This window comes from Felis catus, chromosome B4, assembly GCF_018350175.1.
Source record: "Felis catus isolate Fca126 chromosome B4, F.catus_Fca126_mat1.0, whole genome shotgun sequence".
Classification (NCBI taxonomy): Eukaryota; Metazoa; Chordata; class Mammalia; order Carnivora; family Felidae; genus Felis; species Felis catus.
Genome location: NC_058374.1, coordinates 67,342,195 through 67,367,773, shown reverse-complemented (window position 1 = coordinate 67,367,773; position 25,579 = coordinate 67,342,195). Strand labels below are relative to the sequence as shown.

General features: G+C 36.3%; 1 protein-coding gene, 1 long non-coding RNA gene and 1 pseudogene across 2 annotated transcripts in view; 1 reads left to right on the top strand and 2 right to left on the bottom strand.

Moving 5' to 3' along the window:
• Positions 1-7,621: 7,621 nt before the first annotated feature.
• On the bottom strand, positions 7,622-9,422 carry LOC109501531. Its single transcript, XR_002744119.2, has 2 exons — positions 7,944-9,422; positions 7,622-7,843 (listed from the first exon to the last, which is right to left on the bottom strand). It is a non-coding gene; the product is annotated as an uncharacterized LOC109501531 (long non-coding RNA).
• Positions 9,423-17,369: 7,947 nt separating this feature from the next.
• CB4H12orf40 (chromosome B4 C12orf40 homolog) overlaps positions 17,370-25,579 on the bottom strand; it is a 94,100-nt gene continuing 85,890 nt past the window's right edge. The window contains exons 14-15 of the mRNA XM_045061646.1: positions 24,039-24,121; positions 17,370-19,967 (exon numbers count right to left, since the gene is read on the bottom strand). Of these exons, the coding sequence (XP_044917581.1) occupies positions 19,605-19,967; positions 24,039-24,121 (446 nt within the window). The 3' untranslated portion in view covers positions 17,370-19,604. The remainder of the gene's footprint in view (positions 19,968-24,038; positions 24,122-25,579) is intronic.
• LOC111561536 lies at positions 18,967-19,079 on the top strand (annotated as a pseudogene).

Genomic DNA, 25,579 nt, shown 5'->3' with positions numbered 1-25,579 from the left:
TTTCACTCATATGTGGAATTTAAGAAACAAAAGCAAATGACAAGAAGAGAAAATAAAAAAAAAAAACAAAAAACAGACTCTTAACTACAGAAAAGAAACTGATGATTACCAGGGGGGATAGGTGAAGGGAATTAAATGTATATTTATCTTTATGAAAACTGAGTAAAGAATTGTTGAATTACTACATTGTCCTACTGAAACATATGATAACTATATTGGAAATTTTTTTTAATTCAAAAAGCAATATGCCACATCTAAAAAATAATTTACAGTAATATAACCTTGCTATCATCATGAATAAGCAATTATAGAATGTGAAATGATACATATAAATTAACAATTAAATTATTTTTGTCTTTGTGTTTAACTTGGTCTCATTTTTATTTGTTATTATTTATTTATTATTTTTTAATATGAAGTTTATTGTCAAATTGGTTTCCATACAACACCCAGTGCTCATCCCAAAAGGTGCCCTCCTCAATACCCATCACCCACCCACCTCTCCCTCCCACCCCCCATCAACCCTCAGTTTGTTCTCAGTTTTTAAGAATCTCTTATGGTTTGCCTCCTTCCCTCTCTGTAACTTTGTTTTCCCCTTCCCTCCCCCACAGTCTTCTGTTAAGTTTCTCAGCATCCACCTAAGAGCGAAAACATATGGTATCTGTCTTTCTCTGCCTGACTTATTTCACTTAGCATAACACTCCCCAGTTCCATCCACGTTGCTACAAAAGGCCATATTTCATTCTTTCTCATTGCCACGTAGTATTCCATTGTGTATATAAACCACAATTTCTTTATCCATTCATCAGTTGATGGACATTTAGCCTCTTTCCATAATTTGGCTATTGTTGAAAGTGCTGTTGTAAACGTTAGGGTACAAGTGCCCCTATGCATCAGTACTCCTGTATCCCTTGGGTAAATTCCTAGCAGTGCTATTGCTGGGTCATAGGATAGGTCTATTTTTAATTTTTTGAGGAACCTCCACACTGTTTTCCAGAGTGGCTGCACCAGTTTGCATTCCCACCAACAGTGCAAGAGGGTTCCCATTTCTCCACATCCTCGCCAGCATCTATAGTCTCCTGATTTGTTCATTTTGGCCACTCTGACTGGCGTGAGGTGTTATCTCAGTGTAGATTTGATTTGTATTTCCCTGATGAGGAGTGACATTGAGCATCTTTTCAATGTGCCTGTTGGTCATCTGGATGTCTTCTTTAGACAAGTGTCTATTCATGTCTTCTGCCCATTTCTTCACTGGATTATTTATTTTTTGGGTGTGGAGTTTGGTGAGTTCCTTATATAATTTGGATACTAGCCCTTTGTTCAACATGTCATTTGCAAATATCTTTCCCCATTCTGTCAGTTGCCTTTTAGTTTTGTTGATTGTTTCCTTTGCAGTGCAGAAGCTTTTTATCTTGATGAGGTCCGAATAGTTCATTTTTGCTTTTAATTCCCTTGCCTTTGGAGATGTGTCAAGTAAGAAATTTCTGTAGCTGAGGTCAGAGAGGTTTTTTTCTGCTTTCTCCTCTAGGGTTTTGACAGTTTCCTGTCTCACATTCAGGTCCTTCATCCATTTTGAGTTTATTTTTGTGAATGGTGTAAGAAAGTGGTCTAGTTTCATTCTTCTGCATGTTGCTGTCCAGTTCTCCCAGCACCATTTGCTAAAGAGACTCTTTTTTCCATTGGATATTCTTTCCTGCTTTGTTAAAGATTGGTTGGCCTTACCTTTGTGGGTCCAATTCTGGAGTCTCTATTCTATTCCATTGGTCTGTCTGTTTTTGTGCCAATACCATGCTGTCTTGATGATTACAACGTTGTGGTAGAGGCTAAAGTCTGGGATTGTGATGCCTCCTGCTTTGGTCTTCTTCTTCAAAATTACTTTGGCTATTCGGGGTCTTTTGTGGTTCCATACAAATTTTAGGATTGTTTGTTCTAGCTTCAAGAAGAATGCTGGTGCCATTTTGATTGGGATTGCATTGAATGTGTAGATTGCTTTGGGTAGTAGTGATATTTTAACAATATTTATTCTTCCAATCCATGAGCATGGAATGTTTTTCCATTTCTTTGTATCTTCTTCAATTTCCTTCATAAGCTTTCTATAGTTTTCAGCATACAGATCTTTTACATCTTTGGTTATGTTTACACTTAGGTATTTTATGATTCTTGGTGCAATTGTGAATGGGATCAATTTCTTTATTTGTCTTTCTGTTGCTTCATTAGTGTATAAGAATGCAACTGATTTCTGTACATTAATTTTGTATCCTGCTACTTTGCTAAATTCATGTATCGGTTCTAGCAGACTTTTGGTGGAGTCTATCGGGTTTCCATGTAGAGTATCATGTCATCTACAAAAATTAAAAGTTTGACTTCATCTTTGCCAATTTTGATGCCTTTAATTTCCTTTTGTTGTCTGATTCCTGATGCTAGAACTTCCAATCTATGTTAAACAACAGCAGTGAGAGTGGACATCCCTGTCGTGTTCCTGATCTCAGGGGGAAAGCTCTAAGTTTTCCCCCACTGAGGATGATATTAGCTGTGGGCTTTTCATAGTGTTTAAGTATGTTCCTTCTATCCTGACTTTGAGGGTTTTTATTAAGAAAACTGAATTTTGTCAAATGCTTTTTCTGCATCTATTGACGGGATCATATGGTTATCTTTTTTTTATTAATGTGATGTATAACATTGATTGATTTGCGAATGTTGAACCATCCCTGCAGCCCAGGAATTAATCCCACTCGATCATGGTGAATAATTCTTTTTATATGCTGTTGAATTTGATTTGCTAATATCTTGTTGAGAATTTTTGCATCCATGTTCATCAGGGATATTGGCCTGTAGTTCTCCTTTTCTGTGGGGTCTCTGACTGGTTTGGGAATCAAAGTAATGCTGGCTTTATAGAATGAGTCTGGAAGTTTTCCTTCCGTTTCTATTTTTTTGGAACCACTTGAGGAGGATAGGTATTATCTCTGCTTTAAATGTCTGGTAGAATTCCCCAGGGAAGCCATCTGGTCCAGGACTCTTATATGTTGGGAGATTTTTGATAACTGATTCAATTTCTTTACTGGTTATGGGTCTGTTCACATTTTCTATTTCTTCCTGTTTGAGCTTTGGAAGTGTATGGATGCTTAGGAATTTGTCCATTTCTTCCAGGTTGTCCAGTTTTTTGGCATATAATTTTTCATAGTATTCCCTGATAATTGCTTGTATTTCTGAGGGATTGATTGTAATAATTCCATTTTCATTCATGATTTTATCTATTTGGGTCCTCTCCCTTTTCTTTTTGAGAAGCCTGGCTAGAGGTCTATCAATTTTATTTTTTCAAAAAACCAACTCTTGGTTTCATTGATCTGCTCTACTGTTTTAGGTTCTATATTGTTTATTTCTGCTCTGATCTTTATCATTTCTCTTCATCTGCTGGGTTTGGGGTGTCTTTGCTGTTCTGCTTCTATTTCCTTTAGATGTGCTGTTAGATTTTGTATTTGGGATTTTTCTTGTTTCTTGAGCTAGACCTGGATTACAATGTATTTTCCTCTCAGGACTGCCTTCACTGCATCCCAAAGCGTTTGGATTGTTGTATTTTCATTTTCATTTGTTTCCATATATTTTTAAATTTCTTCTCTAATTTCCTGGTTGACCCATTCATTCTTAGTAGGGTGTTCTTTAACCTCCATGCTTTTGGAGGTTTTGCAGACTTTTTCCTGTGGTTGATTTCAAGTTTCATAGCATTGTGGTCTAAAATTGTGCATGGTATGATCTCAATTCTTTTATACTTATGAAGGGCTGTTTTGTGACCCAGTATGTGATCTTGGCGAATGTTCCATGTGCACTCGAGAAGAAAGTATATTCTGTTGCTTTGTGATACAGAGTTCTAAGTATATCTGTCAAGTCCATCTGATCCAATATATCGTTCAGGGCCCTTGTTTCTTTATTCTCTGTCCAGATGTTCTATCCATTTCTTTAAGTGGAGTATTAAAGCCCTCTGCAATTATCACATTCTATTCAATAAGGTTGCTTATGTTTGTGATTGTTTTATGTATTTGGGGGCTCCTATATTCAGCACATAGACATTTATAATTGTTAGATCTTACTGGTGGATAGACTCTGTAATTATTATATAACGCCCTTCTTCATCTCTTGTTACAGCCTTTAATTTAAAGTCTAGTTTGTCTGATGTAAGTATGGCTACTCTAGCTTTCTTTTGACTTCCAGTGCATGATAGATAGTTCTCCATCCCCTCACTCTCAATCTGAAGGTATCCTCAGGTCTAAAAAGAGTCTCTTGAAGACAGCAAATAGATGGGTCTTGTTTTTTTTTTATCCATTCTGATACCCTATGTCTTTTGGTTGAAGCATCTTGTTCATTTACATTCAGTGTTATTATAGAAAGATATGGGTTTAGAGTCATTGTGATATCTGTAGGTTTCATGCTTGTAGTGATGTCTGGTACTTTGTGGTCCTAGCAACATTTCACTCACAGAGTCCCCCTTAGTATCTTTTGTAGAGCTGGTTTAATGGTGATGAATTCTCCCATTTTTTGTTTGGAAAAACCTTTATCTCTCCTTCTATTCTGAATGACAGACTTTCTGGGTAAAGGATTCTCAGCTGCATGTTTTTTTCTGTTCATCACATTGAAGATTTCCTGCCATTCCTTTCTGGCCTGCCAAGTTTCAGTAGATAGGTCTGCTACTACCCTTATGTGTCTACCTTTTTGTGTTAGGGCCAGTTTATCCCTAGCTGCTTTCAGAATTTTCTCTTTATCCTTATATTTTGCCAGTTTCACTATGATATGTCGTGCAGAAGATCGATTCAAGTTATGTCTGTAGGGAGTTCTCTGTGCCTCTTGGATTTCAATGCCTTTTTCCTTATCCAGATCAGGGAAGTTCTCAGCTATGATTTCTTCAAGTACACCTTCAGCACCTTTCTCTCTCTCTTCTTCTTCTGGAATCCCTATTATATGGATATTGTTCCGTTTGATTGCATCACTTAGTTCTCTAATTCTCCCCTCATACTCCTGGATTTTTTTATCTTTTTCTCAGTTTCCTCTTTTTCCATAATTTTATCTTCTAATTCACCTACTCTCTCCTCTGCCTCTTCAATCCGCGCTGTGGTCACCTCCATTTTATTTTCCACCTCATTTATTGCACTTTTTAGCTCCTCCTGACTGTTTCTTAGTCCCTTGATCTCTGTAGCAATAGATTCTCTGCTGTCCTCTATGCTTTTTTCAAGCCCAGCGATTAATGTCATGACTATTTTCTAAATTCTTGTTCCATTATGTAGCTTAAATCAGTTTTGATTGATTCATTAGCTGTCGCTACTTCCTGGAGTTTCTTTTGAGGAGAATTCTTCCGTTTTGTCATTTTGGCTAGTCCCTGTGGTAGCTCCAAACTGCAGGGCGCCTCCCCTGTGCTGTCCAAAGAAACTTGTGTTGGTTGGCGGGGCTGCAGTCAGACCGGATGTCTGCCCCCAGCCCATGACTGGGGCCACAGTGAGACTGGTGTGTACCTTATCTTCCCCTCTCCCAGGAGCAGGACTCACTGTAGAGTGGTGTGGCCCCTGTCTGGGCTACTTGCACACTGCCAGGCTTGTGGTGCTGTTTTGAAGGGATCTGGCCAAGGGCGGATTAGACGGATTGTATCTGCAAGGTACTCAGGAGTGGGAGGGGCAGGCTTAGCTAGTTTGCCACCTGTGGTCTCCTGTGGGAGGGGCCCTGCAGCACCTGGAGGGAGGCAGGCCCGTTGGGGGGATGGATCCATGGAAGCACAGCGTTGGGCGTTTGTGTGGTGCAAGCAAGTTCGGTGATGGAAACTGGTTCCCTTTGGAATTTTGGCCAGGAGATGGGAGAAGATGGTGTTTGCCAGCGCCTTTGTTCCACAGCTGAGCTGAGCTCTGTCTTCTGGGGCTCAACAACTCTCCCTCCCATTGTCCTCTCGCCCTCCCCACTCTCTGAGAGCAGAGCTGTTGACTTTTAAAATTTCACATGTTAAGTCCCGCTGGCTGTCAGAACTCATGCAGTCTGGCCCCTCTGCTTTTGCAAGCCAGACTTCGGGGGCTCTGCCTTGCCGGGGGCGGGGGGGGGGGACTGCCCCTCCACTGCCCCAGCTCACTCCTGCCAGTCCATGTTCTGTGCACTGCCTCTCCACCCATCCTACCCTCTTCCATGGGCCTCTTGTCTAGCTTGGCTCCGTAGAATCCATTCTGCTAGTCTTCTGGTGATTTTCTGGGTTATTTAGGCAGATGTGGGTGGAATCTAAGCGATCAGCAGGATGAGGTGAGCTCAGTGTCCTCCTACACCGCCACCTTTGACAATTATTTTAAAACCTTAAAAAAAAAAAAAAAAAAAAAAACCTCAAGTCAGGAAACATTAATAGTCACTGTACTGTCTGCCACCTCTACATCCAGCCATACCCCAAGCCCTGTGAATCTAATCATGTAATAAAAGTCTTCTGTCCTCGCTCTGTCTCTGTCTCAAGAATAAATAAACATTAAAAAAAGAAAAATTTTTTTAAATGGGGTGACTGGGTGGCACTCCATTCGGTTAAGCATCTGACTTCAGCTCAGGTTATGATCTCGCAATTCGTGAGTTCGAGCCCCGCATCAGGCTCTGTGCTGACAGCTCAGAGCCTGGAGCCTGCTTTGGATTCTGTGTCTCCCTCTCCCTCTCTGCTCCCCCCTGCTCATGTTCTGTCTGTCTGTCTCAAAAATAAATAAACATTAAAAAAATATATTAAAAAAAAAGTCTTCTGTCCTCAGTAATACTGATCCTCCTCAGCAAAAAACATTCTCATCATATTCTCTGGTAAGATGAAGACCAGGCTACTTGAATTCTACTGATAGGTTTGTATGTCCCCAGGATTATGGTAGATCTCATCTAAGCTAATTTTAAAAAAGGTAAGGTCATTGACCATGAGAAGTTCAAAGTCCATTTGGAATGACAAAATAAGATTTAAATTTAATAAAAATTCTACAGGCATAACAAAATAATTTTTCCAAAGACAAATATATATCTCAGTTTTGGGAAAGCAAGAAATAAGTTGAGATGAGAAAATATAACTTTCTAAAAAAAATCAAGCAAATTGCATTTTCTGAACAGGTATAGTTGTTTGGACTCCAAAACTCACACTCTTTCTTCTTCACTATATTATTTCTTTAACTACAGGAAAGCAAAGGTCTCACTGATTCCCTCTGGTGACATTGTAAGTGATCCCAAGATATAAACTGAAGAAAACCTTAATATCGGTTTTACTTACCAAAGGGGGCCTCCCCAAATCAAATCATACAAGCAAAGACATTAAGAAATTATGCCACATTGTTTTAGTGAAAATGAATACCTATTTCCTATTTTTTTGATACAAACTTTTTGGAAATCAATATAATACATGCATATTGTAAATCCTAACTCCATGTCTGTGACAAGGAATCTGCCATAGGAATTCACCACAAAAGAAAATTGGCTTGCTAAAAAAATTTCCAAAAGTATGTACACCATAAAAAATGGTATTAAGGGCTTGGTAATTACAACACAACTACATGCACTTTCACTTACTAACTCTGCCACATCAGCTAGTTTTTGCTATGTAAAGAAAATAAAATAAAATACAAACAAAAAAACACTCAAACACAGGGGCTTCAAATCCACAAATATTTATTTAGCTCACAATTTGGTGGGCTGACAATTTGGACTGTACCCAAGTGATTTGCTCCTGGGGTCACTGCTGAGCTCACCAATGCATGAGATAGGTGGGGTGATAGATGTTCAAGATGGCCTCAGCTGGGATGGCTCATCTCTCTTCTATGTGGTCCTTCATCTTTCAGCTGGCTTGTCCAGATTTTCATCACAGCTGAGCATCCTTTAAGAAAGAAAGCCTAAGTATGCAGGTCTCTTGAGGCCTAGGGTCACAACTGACACAAAGTCACATGTGCTAGATTTTACAGGCAAAATCAACCTACCCAAATTTCAGGGGTAGAGAAATAGATTCCATCTCTTAACTGAAGAACATGCAATATCCTATTGTACCAGTTGTGAAGATAGGGAGGGATAGAGAATCATGACCATTTTAGCAATCTTCAGTACTACATTTGGTTTCTGTTCCTCTTAGACTCATTCTGTTAAAAAATGAAGATGCTCAGCATTTACTTCATATAGCGACTTGGAATATTTCTAAGTATATCTTCCATATTTGGCCCTGGCCAAAAGTGATATATTTTAAACTCTATTTCTATAAATAATTCAATCATGATATTCTTTATCTTCTTTAGTGTAGCTCCCATTAGACTATGAGTTTTATGTGACTAAGGATCAATCTATCTTGTTTTCTTCTAATGTATAGTCATTGCTTTTGCACTGAGTAGGTGTGAATGAATAAAGGAATTAAACCTTTATTAAACCAAAAACTAAGAAAGGACCTATCTCAATTAATTTCTATCTCCCATAACCTCTAGGTTTTTGCACATACATATTTAAGTCCTCTAAAAATAATTGTTAACTACATTTTTGTATGAAGTGCAGAAGGAGGACTTACTTACAGGTTAAGAATGCTGAAAAATATGTATACTTTCTTTATCCAACAGGATTTTTTAATGTGTGCAGGCTGCATATTTAAAAATATGCGTAGCCATCCCGGTGACATTTGAAACTTAACTAGCTGTCTGGAAATGTGTGCAACAGGCTGTAAACACTGACATCACCACCTTGCAGGGTAGAGGGAAAAAAAAAGATAAATATGACCTTATGTCTTTAAATACAACATATTATAGTGATTCTGCAATAACACCCCTACCCCAACACCACAGTTAGTTGTAAACCGTGCTGCAACTCTGGTCTCAGTTCAATATCATTATTTCATCAGCCGTTTTATTTATGATAGTCATCTTTTTACCTCCTGTTATAAAAATATGAAGGTTAATGCCCCTAAAGAACCTTTAATAATGGATCTATTAGAGTTTAATAGAATCTGTTAGCTTTAAATAAAAAAGCCTAGTTTCTTTATGCTACATTGTGGGTTCCAATACCATAGAATTCAATATTCTCTCTCTTAGGCTACAAATACTCACTTCAATCAATAATATTATGGGATGATTAGCCAAAGATGACATATGCTGTGTAGAATATAAATTGGTTATTGCTCTTAAGGCTAATAAGCTGAGAATGAAGTAGGCTTGGTGTGATAGCAAGGAAGGAACTGTTGGTGACATAAGGCCGTAAGTGTTAGATGGCTTGTGAAACTCTAAAAAGCCTAATTCCTGTTCAAGCCAGACCAAATGGTAAACAAAACCAAGTCTAGGCCATCTTAAAAACATCTCCATTTCTGGGGCACCTGAGTGGCTCAGTCGGTTAAGCGTCTGACTTCGACTCAGGTCATGATCTCACAGTTTGTAAGTTCAAGCCCCGCATCAGGCTCTGTGCTATCACCTTTGTGCCTGGAGCCCACTTCGAGTTCTGTGTCTCTCCTTCTCTCTCTCTGCCTCACCCCTGCCCAACTGTCTCTCTGTCTCAAAAATAAACATTAAAAAAAAAATTTGTTATGAAAAAAATCTCCATTTCTGTCATTCCAGTGATTGCAGAGTGACCAATGTACCCTAAAAGAGTCTCTTCCTTCAACAAAAATCTAATAAGTACCTTTTGTAAGATACACACTATTCTAGGCATTGTATACAACATGGCAAAAACTATCCTAATATTGCAGTGAAATTCAGAAAAGATTTGTAGGTTAAGATATATACTGAAATATGTTACCTTCATGGGTATTGAACAAAGAACTTGGAGCCATTATGAAGTAATTTAGAAAATGCCAATTAGCAATTTTGGGAGGAAGGAGGTTGTAGTATATAAAGTCAGATGACATTATTTCTAAGTAAAAGCAGTCGTAGACAATACTGACCTTTGGATCCAATCTTATATAAAATGAAGTAGTGCCCCATTATCAACTATTAAAGACAGACTACAATTGACTAATATCAAACCTAATAATAAAGTTTCAGTATAGAATGGGCCCTTGAACAATACAGGCTTGAATTGCAGGGGCCCACTTATACTTGGATTTTTTACAGTACTATTGATGTATTTCACTTACTCATGATTTTTTATTATTTTTTAAAATGTTTATTTATTTTTTGAGAGAAGTAGGGAGAGAGGGAGAGAGAAAGACCAAGAAGCACGCAGGGAAGGGGAAGAGAGAAACGGGGACAGAGGTTTCAAAGCAGACTCTGTGCTGTCAGTGCAGAGACTGATCCAGGGCTCAAACTGATGAACCGTGAGATCAAGACCTGAGCTAAAGTCAAACGTTTAACCTACGAAGCCACCCAGGTACCCCCCTTCCTTATAATTTTCTTAATAACATTTTCTTTTCTCTATCTTACTTTATTTAAGAACACAGTATATAATGCATATAAATACAAAATATGTTGACTGTTTAGATTATTGGTAAGGCTTCCAGTCAACAGGTTATTAGTAGGTAAGTTTTTAGGGAATCAAAAGTTATCTATGGCTTTTAAGCTGCAAAGAGTTGGCACCACTAACACCAGTGTTGTTCAAGGGTCAACTGTAATTAAGTTATAAGAAAATGATATCTTTGCACTTCATTGTACTTTGATTTTTCAAATGTTGCTAAATACTCTTTTGGTCTACCTTGTTAATCGCTCTCAATTTTTATACTTCACCTTTTAACTGATAAATAACATTTCAATAAAAATCCTTAAAACAACAAATAAGAGGCAAATATTGTTCACATACAACATGTTCAGTGACACGGAAAGTATTATTGAGAACCAAATAACTTGGCTGAGAACCCAATGGCCAATAGCAACCAAAAGAATGAACTATTATGCTGATACGCAATACAAAAATAGACTTTGGAATGTGAATGTTTTTACCTTAATAGGAAAAAAAAAGTACTGGTATATGAATAAGACTTAAATGTCTAATTCTAAAAACTGAAACCTAACATCAGAAAGAACTGCCATAAATCTTACCCATTCATTCTTACAAGTCTTATTTTTTTTAAGCATGGAGATAATTCAATGGCTCCAGTGAATATAATGTTTTATATATTTTCCATGGAAAAAAAAATTTATTCCCCCTATTACTGAAATAGGTCTTAGTTCTGATTTTTTGTGTATGCCTAATTACATTTTTAATGGTAGATTCTTTCCATGGATCTCCAAATTTGAGCAACAGGATAGAATGCAGTAACACACAAATGAGAGGCAAATAAGACAATTGCAAATGAAATAAAGGGTATGAGCAAAGTCAATGGTCAACAACTAGAAACCTATGTTAACATCAAAATGAGATAAAGCAGTTATTAAAAGCATGGCTTTAGAGTGAGAAAGATCTTTGATTTGAATCTTGTCTCTATTGACTGAATGACTTGGGAAAGTCACTTCACTAAAGTTCAATTTCCTTATCTACAAAATGGGGATAATATTCATAATGTTGTGAGAATTAAAAGAGGTAGTGTATATAAATCACTTCAGTGTCTTTCACATAGTTAAGGTCAATCAACAAATTATTACAAATTTTTTGTATGTACTTGACATTCTTTCCAGGGGATACTGTGGCTCTTAAGCTATAAAACTTACATAGAACTCAATATATTTTAATGGTTATTATCATTATCAGGTGAGGTAACAGAAGTTAGGTTAAGGAGTCAAAATCAAGATGAAGTATAAGAGATATATAAAGATTTTGAACTAGAGCCAAATTCAGAAACTAAGTAAACAAAGCAACAAGGACAAAGTTTCAAAGGAGAAATGAGAAGTGATACAGCTATAGTGCTAGAATGAAGCTGATTTAAAAGAGCTAGGTACACTTAAAAGCATCAACTAGATGTATTGAGTGTTCCCTGTATGAAAAGCACTATTTTGGGCCATATACATTAAAAAAAAATATTACAAAACAGGCTTCTGGCCCTCATCAATTGTTGTAGCAGTGAGAAGAATAAGACCTGTAAATATGAACTCAGTTATCTAATGCCGCATAACAGGTTACTTCAAACGTTTTAGTAGCTTAAAATAACCTATTTTGATCACAGATTTTCAACATGAGCATGGCTAGCACGGACAGCCTATGTCTATACACTTTTGGATGGACTACTTAAAAGCATGGGGATGTTTCATTTACTCAGACATCCGGTGCCCAGGCAGAGAAGACCCAAAAGATTGGGGCTCCTCAGGCATCTTACTCTCTCTCTATATGGTCTTTCCACATGGTCCCTCCAGCATGGAGGTTTAGCAGCAACAAGACTTCATAAATGGCAGCTCAGGACAGCAAAGGTACATGTCATGAAAGAGGAAACAAGAGAGCACCAGCTGGAAAATATATCACATTTTATGATATGGTCTTGGAATTCATGCAGTGTCACTTCTACCTCATTCTGTTTATTAGACCTAAGTCATCAAGGCTCACCCATACCAATAAAAGAGCAATTAGACCCCACTGTTTGTGGAAAGGGAGTCAAACTACAAACATATCCTTTGGCCTCAAAGTATTTATAATCTTTCTGCATGTAAAATACACTCCCCCCCCCCTTCCCAAGACAACCCAACCTCTGCAAAAGTCTTACCTATTACAGCACCAGGCATAGGTTCAAAGCCCAGAATCTCATCCAAGTGTGTATGAGACTCTTCAGATGCTATTTATCAAGCACAGCTCCTCAGGTGTAGCTATCCTCAATATGAAGATATGGTGAACTACAGAGACAAATTATATGCCCTCTACATACCAACATATAATGGTGTAAAGGCATAAGAATCATTATAGGCTTTTCCATTGAAAAGGGGTGAAAGAGAGGCAAACTAGAGTTATCAGTCAATAAGAATTCTGAAATCCAGTTAGGCATGTACTGATGGTTTCTTGACACAGGCCTGCTGCCTGGGAATGCAGCACAGCATGTCTATATATCTTAACTCTACCCTTTGAGCTCATGGTTTAACCCCCTTTGTCATCTTTTCCATAAAGAACTGCTTATGTTTGCAGCTCAGTAGTTTCATCAGTCGGCTTCCTGAAAGTAGTATGTCAGAAGTCCAAAGGTCTCTTTTTATGTTTTACTGTCTCTGTCCCTTTCAGTCCAAGCTGGCAGTGTTTCTGCAAGTACACTTCTCTTAAAACTTTGTAGATCTCTTATGAGTATTACTAGGGTTTACCCCATCAGACAAAAGCTACACCCACAAAACTCATCAAGATAAGGCATTCTCTATCTTTGGCTTGCTGTCCTTGATACTCTTGAAAGCCCTATTGTTGAATAGAGACAATTTGGCGTTCATGTCCTTTAAGATCCTTAAAGATATTTATCTGAGATACCACCTCGAATCTGAGGTCTTTGCAAAGAGTTTTAGAATAACACCTTTGACATCACCTTTATTCCCTATTTTCCTGACATTGTCCTTCAATTGACCTTGTTCAAAAGCCTTTTCATAATTTTAATATTGTTTGCCATCTGAAGAAACTGGAATGAGAAAGTTTTATTTTTGATTCCAGCAACTCCAAGCTTCATTATATATGAAAGTATTTCTTTTACTTAACACTCTCATCTTGCATTTTACTACAGACAGCTAGAAGCCACTTCAATAATTTGAAATCTCCTTAATTTTGTAGTTCTATTTTCTTGTTAGTTCTATTTTCTGCATGACTACAGATCGTAATGTTGCTTAACTTTTTGTCACTACATAATAAATGTCCTCATTCTTCCAACTTTTGATACCATTATCCTCAATTTCCTTTCAGTTCTCACTCAGTGGCCACCTTGAGGACCCCCAAGTTACCACTAATAGTCTCTTCAAGGGCTACTATACTTTAATTTTCTCAAGGTCCTTGCAGCTGTATCCTGCCATTCCATCCGAAAGCCACGTTTTAGGTTTTTGTTGTGGCAACACCTCACTTCCAGGTACTAAAATATGTCCAACTGTCTACTATTGGGTAACAAGCCCCAAAACTCAGTGGCTTAAAACAGCAACATCTGTCTTGCTCATGAAGCAGTCTATACAAAAGGTTGATATAAGAAATTAAAAATAAATGGATATAAATATTCATTGATTGTAAAGCTCAAGATTATTAAGATGCTAATCCCCAAATCACTATCTACAGATTCAACACAATTCCTATCAAATCTAACTAGATTTTTTTGGAGAAATTGACAGGCTGAGACCAAATCTTATATGTAAATGCATATAAAGCTGAAATAATTATTTTAAAAAACAGGTAGTAACACTGATTTCAAAACCTGCTTATTATGAAGCTACATTAATCAAGACAATGTGTGCTTCACATAAGAAGAGATACATCAATAGAACATAATAAAGAGTTCAAAACCACACATAGTCAAATTATTTTTGACAAAGGCATAAAGTTAATTCATTGGGTGCAAGAATTGTCTTTTCAACAAATGCTGCTGGAGCAATTAGATATCTATGTTAAAAATTTTTTTTTTTTACCTTATATGGTACAAAATAAATAAAAGCTGGAAATAAATCATAGACCTAAATGTAAGAACTAAATATACAGAACGTCTAGAAGGAAACACAGAGGAGAATTGTAACATCATTAATTTTTCTGAAAAGATAAATTAGTTTGTTTTTATCAAATTTAGAACTTTTGCTCTTCAAAGACACCATTAAAAAACTGAAAAAAATACTATGGTCTGGTAAAAGTCAAGTTTGCTATAACAACCATTAAGGGAAGGCAAATTTGGGAAACAATTTGAGTACAATGTAATTTACAAAGTAAATTTCACAGATTGATGTGCAATTGCATCCACAAGAAACCCTATGTGAATGGACAAAACTGCACCCATTTGAACTGAGTCACAAAGGTATACACAGAATGAACACACACATATTCACAAACCTACCACTTACCCTGATTCAGTGTATTATCTTTTATGTTTTGCCATTCTTTCACATTTGTGAAAATTATATATATAATGAATATGTGTGTGTGTGTATTCAACAAATCAAAAAAATCTGAGTGTCTTGACTCAAAAATGCTGAGCAGTGCACATAAAAGGAATGTTTTAAGTATTAAAGAAGCTTGAAACAAAGCATTTTTAAAGAAATGAGAGTGGTATCTCCTCACTAATAGGCATAAAGGAATATATATTGCAGACCATTAGCTATAACACTGAAAAAATAAAAGAAATTCCTAGGTCTTTGAGCAAGTGCTGCAGTCAGTAAGAAGGCAGTCTAAAGAAATAGAAGCAATGAAAAAATTACTGAGCATATGGGTTGAAGACCAAACAATTAAAAAAAACGAAAAACTTTCCCACAAAGAAAAAGCACTATCTACATACAGAAGCCTTAAGTATAAATCACCAAATCCTGCAGAAATGGTTTCTTAATGCTAGTATTGGCTAGTTTGGTGGTTTCAAACAGTGCTGGAGCTGTAGGGAAAGAAACACAAGTCTAAAATGATAGCTTTTTTTCTGTCAGGATTTGGAAGGTGTAATTACACTGCATTTTGTCTTCCATTAGTGCTACTAAAACGTCGAACAATGCAGCTGTCCTTCTCGGAAGGTAGTCTTTTTCTCTCCAGCTGCTTTCAAGATCTTCTGTCAGGCTCTGCCATTTTATTATACTGGGTCTAGACATAGATTTCAAATTATTTTTCCTACTTGGAAATTCTTGGACTTCCTGAATTTGTGAATTAGTATGCCTGATCAATTTTGAAAAATTCTCAGGTATTATCACTTTAATTTATGCCTCTTTCCCATTCTCTCTCCTCCACTGTTGATACTTCAATCAAGTATATGTTGGAACTTATATTCTATCTTCCTCATTGTTTCACCCATTTTCTTTTTTTCTTGTGTATTTTGGACAATTTATTCTGATGTATTTCACTTCAAAAATTCTCTCTTCACTTGTGTCTAATATACTGCTAGATGTACTTACTGAATTTTCAGCAGGTGGCAGAAATGGAAAACTGGAACTAGAGAACTGTAAAACTAGAAAAAGTATCAATGTCAGAATTTGAATCACATCTACAGAGAAAATTCGTTCATCAATTTGTCATGGTCCCTAACTGTCAATATGGATTCTCCCAGAAGCAAACTAGAAGGCAAAACTCAAAGCAACATTTAAGTGCATGTAGTCTTGGGCAGCATTGGGGGGCGGGGGAGGGGGAGGGACGGGGGCTGTGATTTTAAGAAAAACTTGTAAGGAAGTAGGAAAATGAGACAAGAAAGAAAGGAAGCTAATACAGGGTTTATTACCAAGCAAGCTACCTTTGTAGGCAACTTAACCCTCTGAGGAACTCTGTAAGGATAGTGTTTCTCCAACATTGGAATGCATAAATATCATCCATTTAAGCATATATTCTTGATCCCCAGACCCCAGAGATTCTGTTTCAGTAGTTTGGGGGTAGGTTCTAAGAATCTGCACCTCTAACTCCTGCACAATAGTAATGTTAGTGTTACAGGTCTGTGTGTCAAGCTTTGGTGCAGAAAATGTTTGAGGGAGTTATCCTGCCCAAGAGGACAGTGAACTGGAGTATTTACCCACCAACTCCCATCAGTCATTGTTTTAAAAGACTTCTCTCAAACACCCTGGTACTTCCTGTCTGTCTGCACATAGTCAACACAGATGTCTGCAGCCAAGAGAAACCTCTCAGGAAATAAGTCACAGGTGCTGTCAGTTGGAAATCAGGTTGGCGTGTATTTAAATGGAAAGTGCCAAGGAAGCGTGAGCAGAGCAATGACAGCATTTGCTACGCTGCTGTATGTGGTGTCATGGGGAAAATAAACATTAACCAAGAAATTATACAAATAAATTAAAATTATGGTAAGTGCTAAAAAGAAAATTACATGAGACTATCCCTAAAGATAGCCTCATATTATTACAGATGGCAAATTACTAGAGTAGTTAATGCTGGCCAAAATCACTGTTTTATAAATTTGTTAAGCGCCAACTCCAGATCAGTATCATGTACATCAGCCGTAACTGACTGTACATACCTTATTTGCAGTCACTGTGATTGGTAGTTTACAATACAAATGTGTGCATAATCATTGAGCTTTCCATTTTGTTTCATTTGGATAAGCCTTAGTTAAGATTTACTCGTTTTATAAATCTTAAGTTGTGAATATGGAAAGAAAGCTGCTTACTTCTGTTGTTTTTTCCATTAAATGGCTTCACCAAAGGACCTAAATCATATTGGATTTTAAGAAGTATGCTACAATCTATTCTACTATGTAATATGTGTCTTTTTGATTCTGTAAATCCATATTCACTTTCCTTTCCAAATATATGCATCATCTTAAAGCACCTAAAGAATTAGCAACTGCAATGTTAGGGAACAGTCCACATAACTACCCATTCTTTAGGGGTTTCAAGAGCACCCTCAAATTTGATAACTTGCTTTACAAGGACTCAGTTCATTGAAAGATGTTATAGTCACGATTACAGTTTATTACAGGAAAAGAATACAGATTAAAATCAGCCTAGGGAAGAAACACACAGGACAGACTCTAGGAAAGTAATAAATGAAGAGCTTCTAGTAGACCTCTTCTGTGGAGTCATAGACTTTCCTGATATCACTGTCTGATAACATATACAGTACTGCCAACCAGGAAAGTTCACCCAAACCCTAGGGTCCAGAGTCTTTACTGGGGCTACATCAGAGTGGCATGCTGACCTCAGTTTCTAACCTTAAGAAGTTGAGCTGAGACTGCTTGATTTCAGGTCTCATTCTAAATCACGCTGTTACTATCTAGCTTGGTCCAAGGTCCCCAGGCTAACAAAGACATTTCTATCAGGCATGCAGGACACTCCAAGGGTATAGAAATTACATCCCCAAAGCCAAGAACAAAGGGAAGACCTTCTTTTGGGCAAGTTTACATTCTTTACTACACTGTACCTTACCCTCTTCTATGTGTGGTCACTGCACTAAAAAGCCCTGACATTCCTTTTTACCTTACTGAGCTGAACTGCCACATTATGATATTGACAAAAATGTAACTACATGTAGATTTTTGTAATTAAGGTGCTTTCAATACTGCTAGACTTTGATTAGCATAGTACTTGGGAAAAATCCATTTATTTGATACTTGAAACCAAGCTAAGATTCACAGCTCAATCTTATTCTAGTATCACAGGGAGAAGGTCTTCTTTTTCTATATTGGTCTTCATTGCTGGGTCATATTTTGCAAAATACTGCTCAGGATAATCAATCCATGACAGAATACTTTGTTTAAAATCACAATGAAAATCTGGCTTTTGAAATACTATCAATATACATCAGATCATTATATTCCCCTTCCAGAAGATGATTACTGTACCTTAAGAAAATTACTCAGGAGCTCTTTGAGCTTCCAGAGCCTGCAAAAATAACTTCCTAAAACTAGCTAAAAACTGAAGACTGCTACCTTTTAAAAATCAGCTGTTAGTGTTTCTAAATCATTATGCTTTAGATCACTCCTAATGCACAAAATACTGATTTGATATGTGTGCATGTAACAATGGAATATTTCATCATCCTTTTCTTTAGAGGCACAGAAACTCCTAACTACATTTTTGGTTCAGTTACATATCATAATGTCCTGTGCTGTATAATTTGTAATACATCCATACAAATGGTTGATTTCAGAGTATAAACATTTAAAATCTTGACAAAAAAAAAATAAATGTTATATTGGGAACAAAGACTGTATTTTATAAATGAGAAATTCTGATATAATATTTTTGAAAAGAATCTTAGCAATATTAAAATTAGTATACATAAATTACTCTTTCTAATGTTGAAGATTTCTTTTAGAAAAGCATTGACATATTTTTATAGCTTAAAGAGAAAAACATTCTCCTTTGAATACAAGCACCAACAAAAACCATTATCCAAACAAAACAGAAAATATATTTTGTCTAAAAATGCCAGAATTTTTAAATTAGGGCATAATATTTAATGTAAGTAGTTAGAAAATATATTTCATCTAAAAATGAATGCCAGAATTTTAATGAGGGGTATAATATTTAATATAAGTAGCTAACAGTGCTTGCTTCAGCAGCACATATACTAAAATTGAAACAACACAGAGAAAACTAGCAAAGCCCTACATAAGGATGATACGCAAATTTGTAATATGAGCAGCTAACAAAATTCTTATGGGACTACAAAACATATTTGACACTGTTTAGCATTAGTTTCTGTCTTAAAATCTTAGAACATTTTTGCTAACAGATGCAACTGCACTAAATTTTAAAATAAAGAAAACACAGCAGGAGGCAATTAAACATACTTTATCCATAAATAGATCATAATAATCACCATGAGATTAATAGACAGTAAATTTACATACGTATTTTTCCAAAAACTTGAAGATATAATATGTATATCTTGAAGATTAGCTACATATGTGTTTAAAGAAATATCTATGTAAAATTAATGTATACATTAAAATTAAAATGTTTTAAAACAAGCCATAAATACTTTTACCTTGTGCTTGACTACATATTCTCATTCCTTATTACGTTAATGAAATTCTGAACATTAAGTAAAATGCTAAAACTCAGGCTGAAATTTTAGAATATTAGTCGTTCTTAAGGATTTCCTGCCCTCCAGTGGTATCTGCCTTAATATTTTCACTGCACCTTTCAACATTACAAAGACACATTGCTTCTACATTTACATTATGAAATTATATCACACTGTATGGCAGCATCTAATTTTTTTTCCATTACAGGTTCACTGTCTGTCTGGACCCACGCATCACATCTTGCAACCTGTAGAATGCAGTTATTACTGGTTATATTCTGTGAATTGTGTGCTGAATTACACTGAGACTGTGGAAACTCATCTGTATTATCTTTCATTGAGAGGTGGTGAAGATTCTCATTTTGTTCATGAATTTTGGCATTGTTTTTAATAATCCCATCACATGGAGGTTTTGGCATCCTTTCTGGATAAAAATTACTAGTTATTTGTTTGGTTCTGATGGCTCTCCTATTTGATTCTTCAACGTGCTGCAATATTTTATCTTCTTCTTCAGATAGCTAAAAGAAATTCAGTAATTTCGCTGTAAATTTTTGCTTAAATCTCTAAAAATCATGCAATCACTTCAAAGCATTCTAAAATTCACACTATAGAAAATTTAAAATATAGAAAATATTGGCAGGCTGCAATTCAAAGCTGGCACACCAACAAATAGTCTTCAAACATTAATCCACTGCTTCCAGAGATTCCTCAAAAAATTAAAACTAGAACTACCATATGATTCAGTAGTGCTACTACTGGGCATTTAATCAAAGAATACAAAAACATTAATTCAAAAAGATATGTGCAGCCCTATGTTTACTGCAGCATTATTTACAATAGCAAAATTATGGAAGCAGCCCAACCGAAGTGTCCAGCAGTAGATGAACAGATAAAGAAGATGTGGTATATATATACAATGGAATACTATTCCACCAGGAAAAAGAACAAAACCTTGCCATTTGCAACAACATGGAGGGACCCAGAGACTATAATGCTAAGTGAAATAAATCAGAGAAAGATAAATGCCGTATGATTTCACTCATAAGTGGAATTTAAGAAACAAAAAAAATGAACAAAGAAAAAGGAGACAAGCCAAAAACAGATGCTTAACTATAGAGAACTGATGGTTATCAGAGGGGAAGTGGGTGGGGGAGATGGGTGAAATAGGTGAAGGGGAATAAGAGTACACTTATCATGATGAGCATTTAGTACTGTATAGAATTGTTGAATCTCTATTATACACCTGAAAGTAACATAAGACTACATGCTAATTATACTGGTATTAAAACTTAAAAAAATAATAACCTACTGCTTCCCAGGAGGTTATGGACTTTTAAAATAGCAAGAACAATAATAATCCTTGTATTAAAAATGCAGAAGAGCTAAGAAAGGAAAAGGGAATTTTGTCTGTTCTCAATCCTCATAATAGGCTACCTCATCCCCCTACCATTTCACACAAAGAATTGATAAATAAATAATTCACTCATTGACTCATTAAGTTCAAAAATATCTAGATTGTATCTTTTATAGGTCCAGCTTCATGAAAAATATAATTTAAGGAGAGTATCAGCTAATGGAAAATCAAATCAAATAGACAAAAGAAATTAAATAAGTATCTTAACTGTCATCTAAAAAAGTCAAATTTTAAGAACTTTTAATAGGTGTAGATTTCAATTTGCTAGTTCAAATGTTTCAACTTCATGAGAAGTTTTATCTTTTTTTTTGAGAGACAGCGTGCGTGTAAGCAAGGGAAGAGCAGAGAGAGAGGGAAGCAGAGGATCTGAAGCAGGCTCTGTGATGACATCATGGAGCCCAATGCAGGTGAGCTCATGATCTGAGCCGAGGTCGGGCGCTAAACCGACTGAGCTACCCAAGCACCCGTTGTTTTTGTTTTGTTTTGTTTTAGAGAAATTTATCTTTTAATTACTGAACTAACGAAAATATTTTTTACTAAAATTCCAATATAAAAGTAATGACTGTTCTAGGTTTAAAAAAAAAAAAAAAAAAGCAAAGTTAACACAAAAACCCTGAAATAAGGTGTAGGCTGCAGTAGATTGGCACTAAAATAGAAAAAGTAAGCCCAAGAAATAACATTGACACTGGCTGGGCACAAATTTGAAAAAACAAGCTCAATACATTTATTCAAGAAAATAAATATCCGTTTAGCTTCTGCAATGTGAGTGAAGTAGACACGGTTGCTGCCCTCTTAAAGCATACATTCTCACGGGTGGAAATAATACTAATCAAATAATCATGCATATGAATATCTAATTATAAATCAAGAAAAGCCTTATGAAGAACAAGTATGAAGCACTCTGAAAGCATAACTGAGAGGCTAGTTAGGTTGAGGAGCCAACGAGGGGCTTTCAGAAGAAGTGACATATTTGAACTGAGACTTAAAGGATGAGTAAGAGTAAGACAAAGGAAACAGGATCTACAAATGCCCTCAAACAGAAAAGAGACTGATAAGCTAAGAAAACGAAAAGTCAAAAAGTCAGTACATGTGAAGTGTGGTGTAAAAGGGAGAACATTAGAAGTTGGAGATGTAGCCAGAGGCCAGATTACACATGGCCTGTAGCCACCCTAAAAAGGTTAGATTCTAAAGTAAAACATAAATCCACTGAATACTTAAACACAGAAATAACACGATTCAACTTAGGTTTTCAAAAGATCATGATGACTGCTAACAGAAGAAAGTGGGACAAGAGTATAAGTAGAGAGATCTCGCAGGAGACCATCACAATAGTGCAAGAACAATATACTGGTACCTGAGGCTAGCATACTGACAGCAAAAGTTTAGAGAAGTAGATAAAATATGCAATTTATTTTGGAGACAGAACTGGCTGAAGTGATGGAAACAATGTGGTTAAAAAAAATGATAAGCCAGAAAAAAATGGCAAAGTTAACTAAGTTTCTGGTGTGAGCAACTGAGTGGATAAAAAAGGTATCTACTAATATGGGAATTATCAATAAAACTGATCTGGGGCAAAGACCTGTGGGTGTTTAGTTTAAGAGAAAGAAGAAAAGGAGGGGCACCTAGGTGGCTCAGTTGTTTGAACATCTGACTCTTGATTTCGACTCAGGTCACGATCCCAGGGTTGTGGGATTGAGCCTTGCATCGGGCTCCACACTAAGTGTGGAGCCTGCTTGAGACAGGCTCGCTCTCTCTCTCTCTCTTTTGCTCTCTCTCTCGCTTTCTCTCTCTCTTCTGCTCTCTCTCTCTCTTCCGCTCTCTCTCTTCCGCTCTCTCTCTCTCCCCCGCTCTCTCTTCTGCTCTCTCTCTTTCGCTCTCTCTCTCCCTCTCTGCTCCTCTCCCTTTCTTGCTTGCATGCTCTCTCTCTCAAATAAAAATATAAATGTTTCAAAAATAAAGGGAGATTTTGGTGAAATATCCAAGAAGCTATATCAAATAGGAAATTGGACATCTAAATAAGCATCTGGGCTAAAATGACAAAGGTGAAAACTGTCATGAGACAGATATTATATGCTGATGGAATACAGAACATCATCTAACATTTAGAGTACAGGTTTAGAGAAGAAAAGTGTCCTGTAGCAAACCCTAAACATTACATTTATATAGGGAGAAGGGTGGCAAAGAAGTCATCAAAGGCATAAAGTAGAATTCATTTTTTTTAACGTTTATTTATTTTTGAGGCAGAGAGAGACAGACCATGAACGGGGGAGGGTCAGAGAGAGGGAGACACAGAATCTGAAACAGGCTCAAGGTTCTGAGCTGTCAGCACAGGGCCTGACGCGGGGCTCGAACTCACAGACTACGAGATCACAACCTGAGCCGAAGTTGGACGCTTAACCAACTGAGCCACCCAGGCGCCCCATAAAGTAGAATTCAAAGAGGTATGAAGGAAACCCAAGATTAAGTGTATTATCACAAAAGTAAAGAGAAAGAACATGTTTCAAAACAAGAAAATAATTTCTACTAATATTATTAGTTCTCATAAAATGAAAACTTAAAAATGCCCATTAAAATTGGCAAGATAGAGGCCACGGGTGTCCATCCTTAGAAAGAGCCGTTTGGACAGTGAGGCAGACACTAAAAAAACAAAAACAAAACAAAACAAAAAAAAACGGCAGATTAAATGAACATGGAAGAATTAATGAAGGAGAACTCCATTTAAACTGTGATTTGTGAGAAATGCAGCATTCCCACTGAGGACATAACATGAGGACATAACACTCCATTTATTCAGATTACATTCTTCAACATTTTATAGTTTTCTTCATCTAAGCCTTCAGACTTTTTCTACGTATTCTTAGTTGTTTTAGGTTTTTAATTATTGTAAGCGGGTTCTTTTAAAAAGCATTTCAAAAGAAATCCAACTTTATCCTTGATAAGAGTGGCTTTGGTAAATAATAATGAACACATCATTTTTATGAATGAATGAATGATATTTACATTTCAATTTTACATTTCTGTTTATATTTTTCTTACACTTGAAGTGTTTAATATTTTTTTTAAATTTTCACTATTTATTGACAATTTTTTAGAATGTAAAGGTAACCTATGAAAAATATAAGTAATTCTAAATTAGCAGAGCATAAATTAATAAGCAAAAAAAAATGTAACTTACCATTTCTGAACTAGAACTGAAGCAACTATCTGTTGGCCTTGGAGAATAACTGGTAGATTGACTACTCTGTGAAGAATCAAGACCTGAAAATAAAGATTTAATTCATGAAGAATGGTATTTATATATACAAAGTATATACATAGGCAAAACTATTTGCCAGTAAAATACATTTAATTAACATTCTACAGAGAGCTATAAAGTGTGTGAAAACTAGTTAAAATTTTGTATACTTGGGCAGCTTGCATTTCTGATAGTATTATGGATTTTATACTTAAAACATTTGTATCTATAAGTAAAATAAGAGTATATACATAAGGAAAGAAAGGATAATAAAGAATATTGGATTGTTTTTTCCCAATATATGAACAATTTATTATAAACAAATAATTTAAAATTTTTTTTTAACATTTATTCATTATTGAGAGACAGAGACAGAACATGAGCATGAGAGGGGCAGAGAGAGGGGGAGACACAGAATCTGAAGCAGGCTCCAGGCTCTGAGCTGTCAGCACAGAGCCCGAGCAGGGCTCAAACTCACAAACTGCGAAATCATGACCTGAGCCGAAGTCAGACACTTAACCAACTGAGCCACCCAGGTACCCCATATAAACAAATAATTTGAAGTGTCAACTGCAAGAAAGAGGAATAAGTCAAGTTTATTAAATCCCAACATGCAGATATGCGCTAATCCAGTAAATGAAGATTAATTGTACAATCAAAACTGTATGAAAAAAATCAATTCAAAGCATCCAATATAATATTCTTTCATTATCTGGTTCATTATCTGGAACCAGATAACTGCAACCAGATAACTGCAACTTGATTGCAAGTACAGTTTAAAAGTGCACCTAAGAGGCAGGTCATAACTCCCTACAACAGTAGGGAGTCAACAGTAGCTTCAACAATTCCTGTCCCTTTGTCTATGAAAATAGGTTTCCTCTCAAGAAAAGCCCAAGGAAGGGTACGAGGGTGGCTCAGTCAGTTAAGTACCCAACTCTTGGTATTCAACTCAGGTCATGATTTCATGGTTCATGAGTTCGAGCCTCATGTCAGGCTCTCTACTTCTATGAGTAGGGAGATAAAGTAACCAAAGTCAATAACAAGAGGGAGTAAGTAACACTCTCCAAAAAACACCTCCTGAAGGGCCAGGCCCTGGACATGTGTGACCCCTCTTTAATATAGCAGTTCTCGCAGGTATAAGGCACACAATGAGCTTTTACAACACATAAGGGACAGAAAACTAGCCAAAATGATGAAACAGAAGAATTCTCCTCAAAAGAAATTCCAGGAAGAAATGACAGCTAAAAAATTGCTCCAAACAGATATAAACAATATAACTGAACAAAAATTTAGAATAACAGTCTAAGATTAATTGCTGGGCTTGAAAAAAGCATAGAAGACAGCAGAGAATCTATCTCTGCAGACATTAAGGAACTAAAAAACAGTAATGGTGAATTTTAAAAATGCTATAAATGGGGTGAAAAATAAACTGGAGGCAGTGACAGTGAGAACTGAAGAGGCAAAGGGGGGAATAGGTGAAA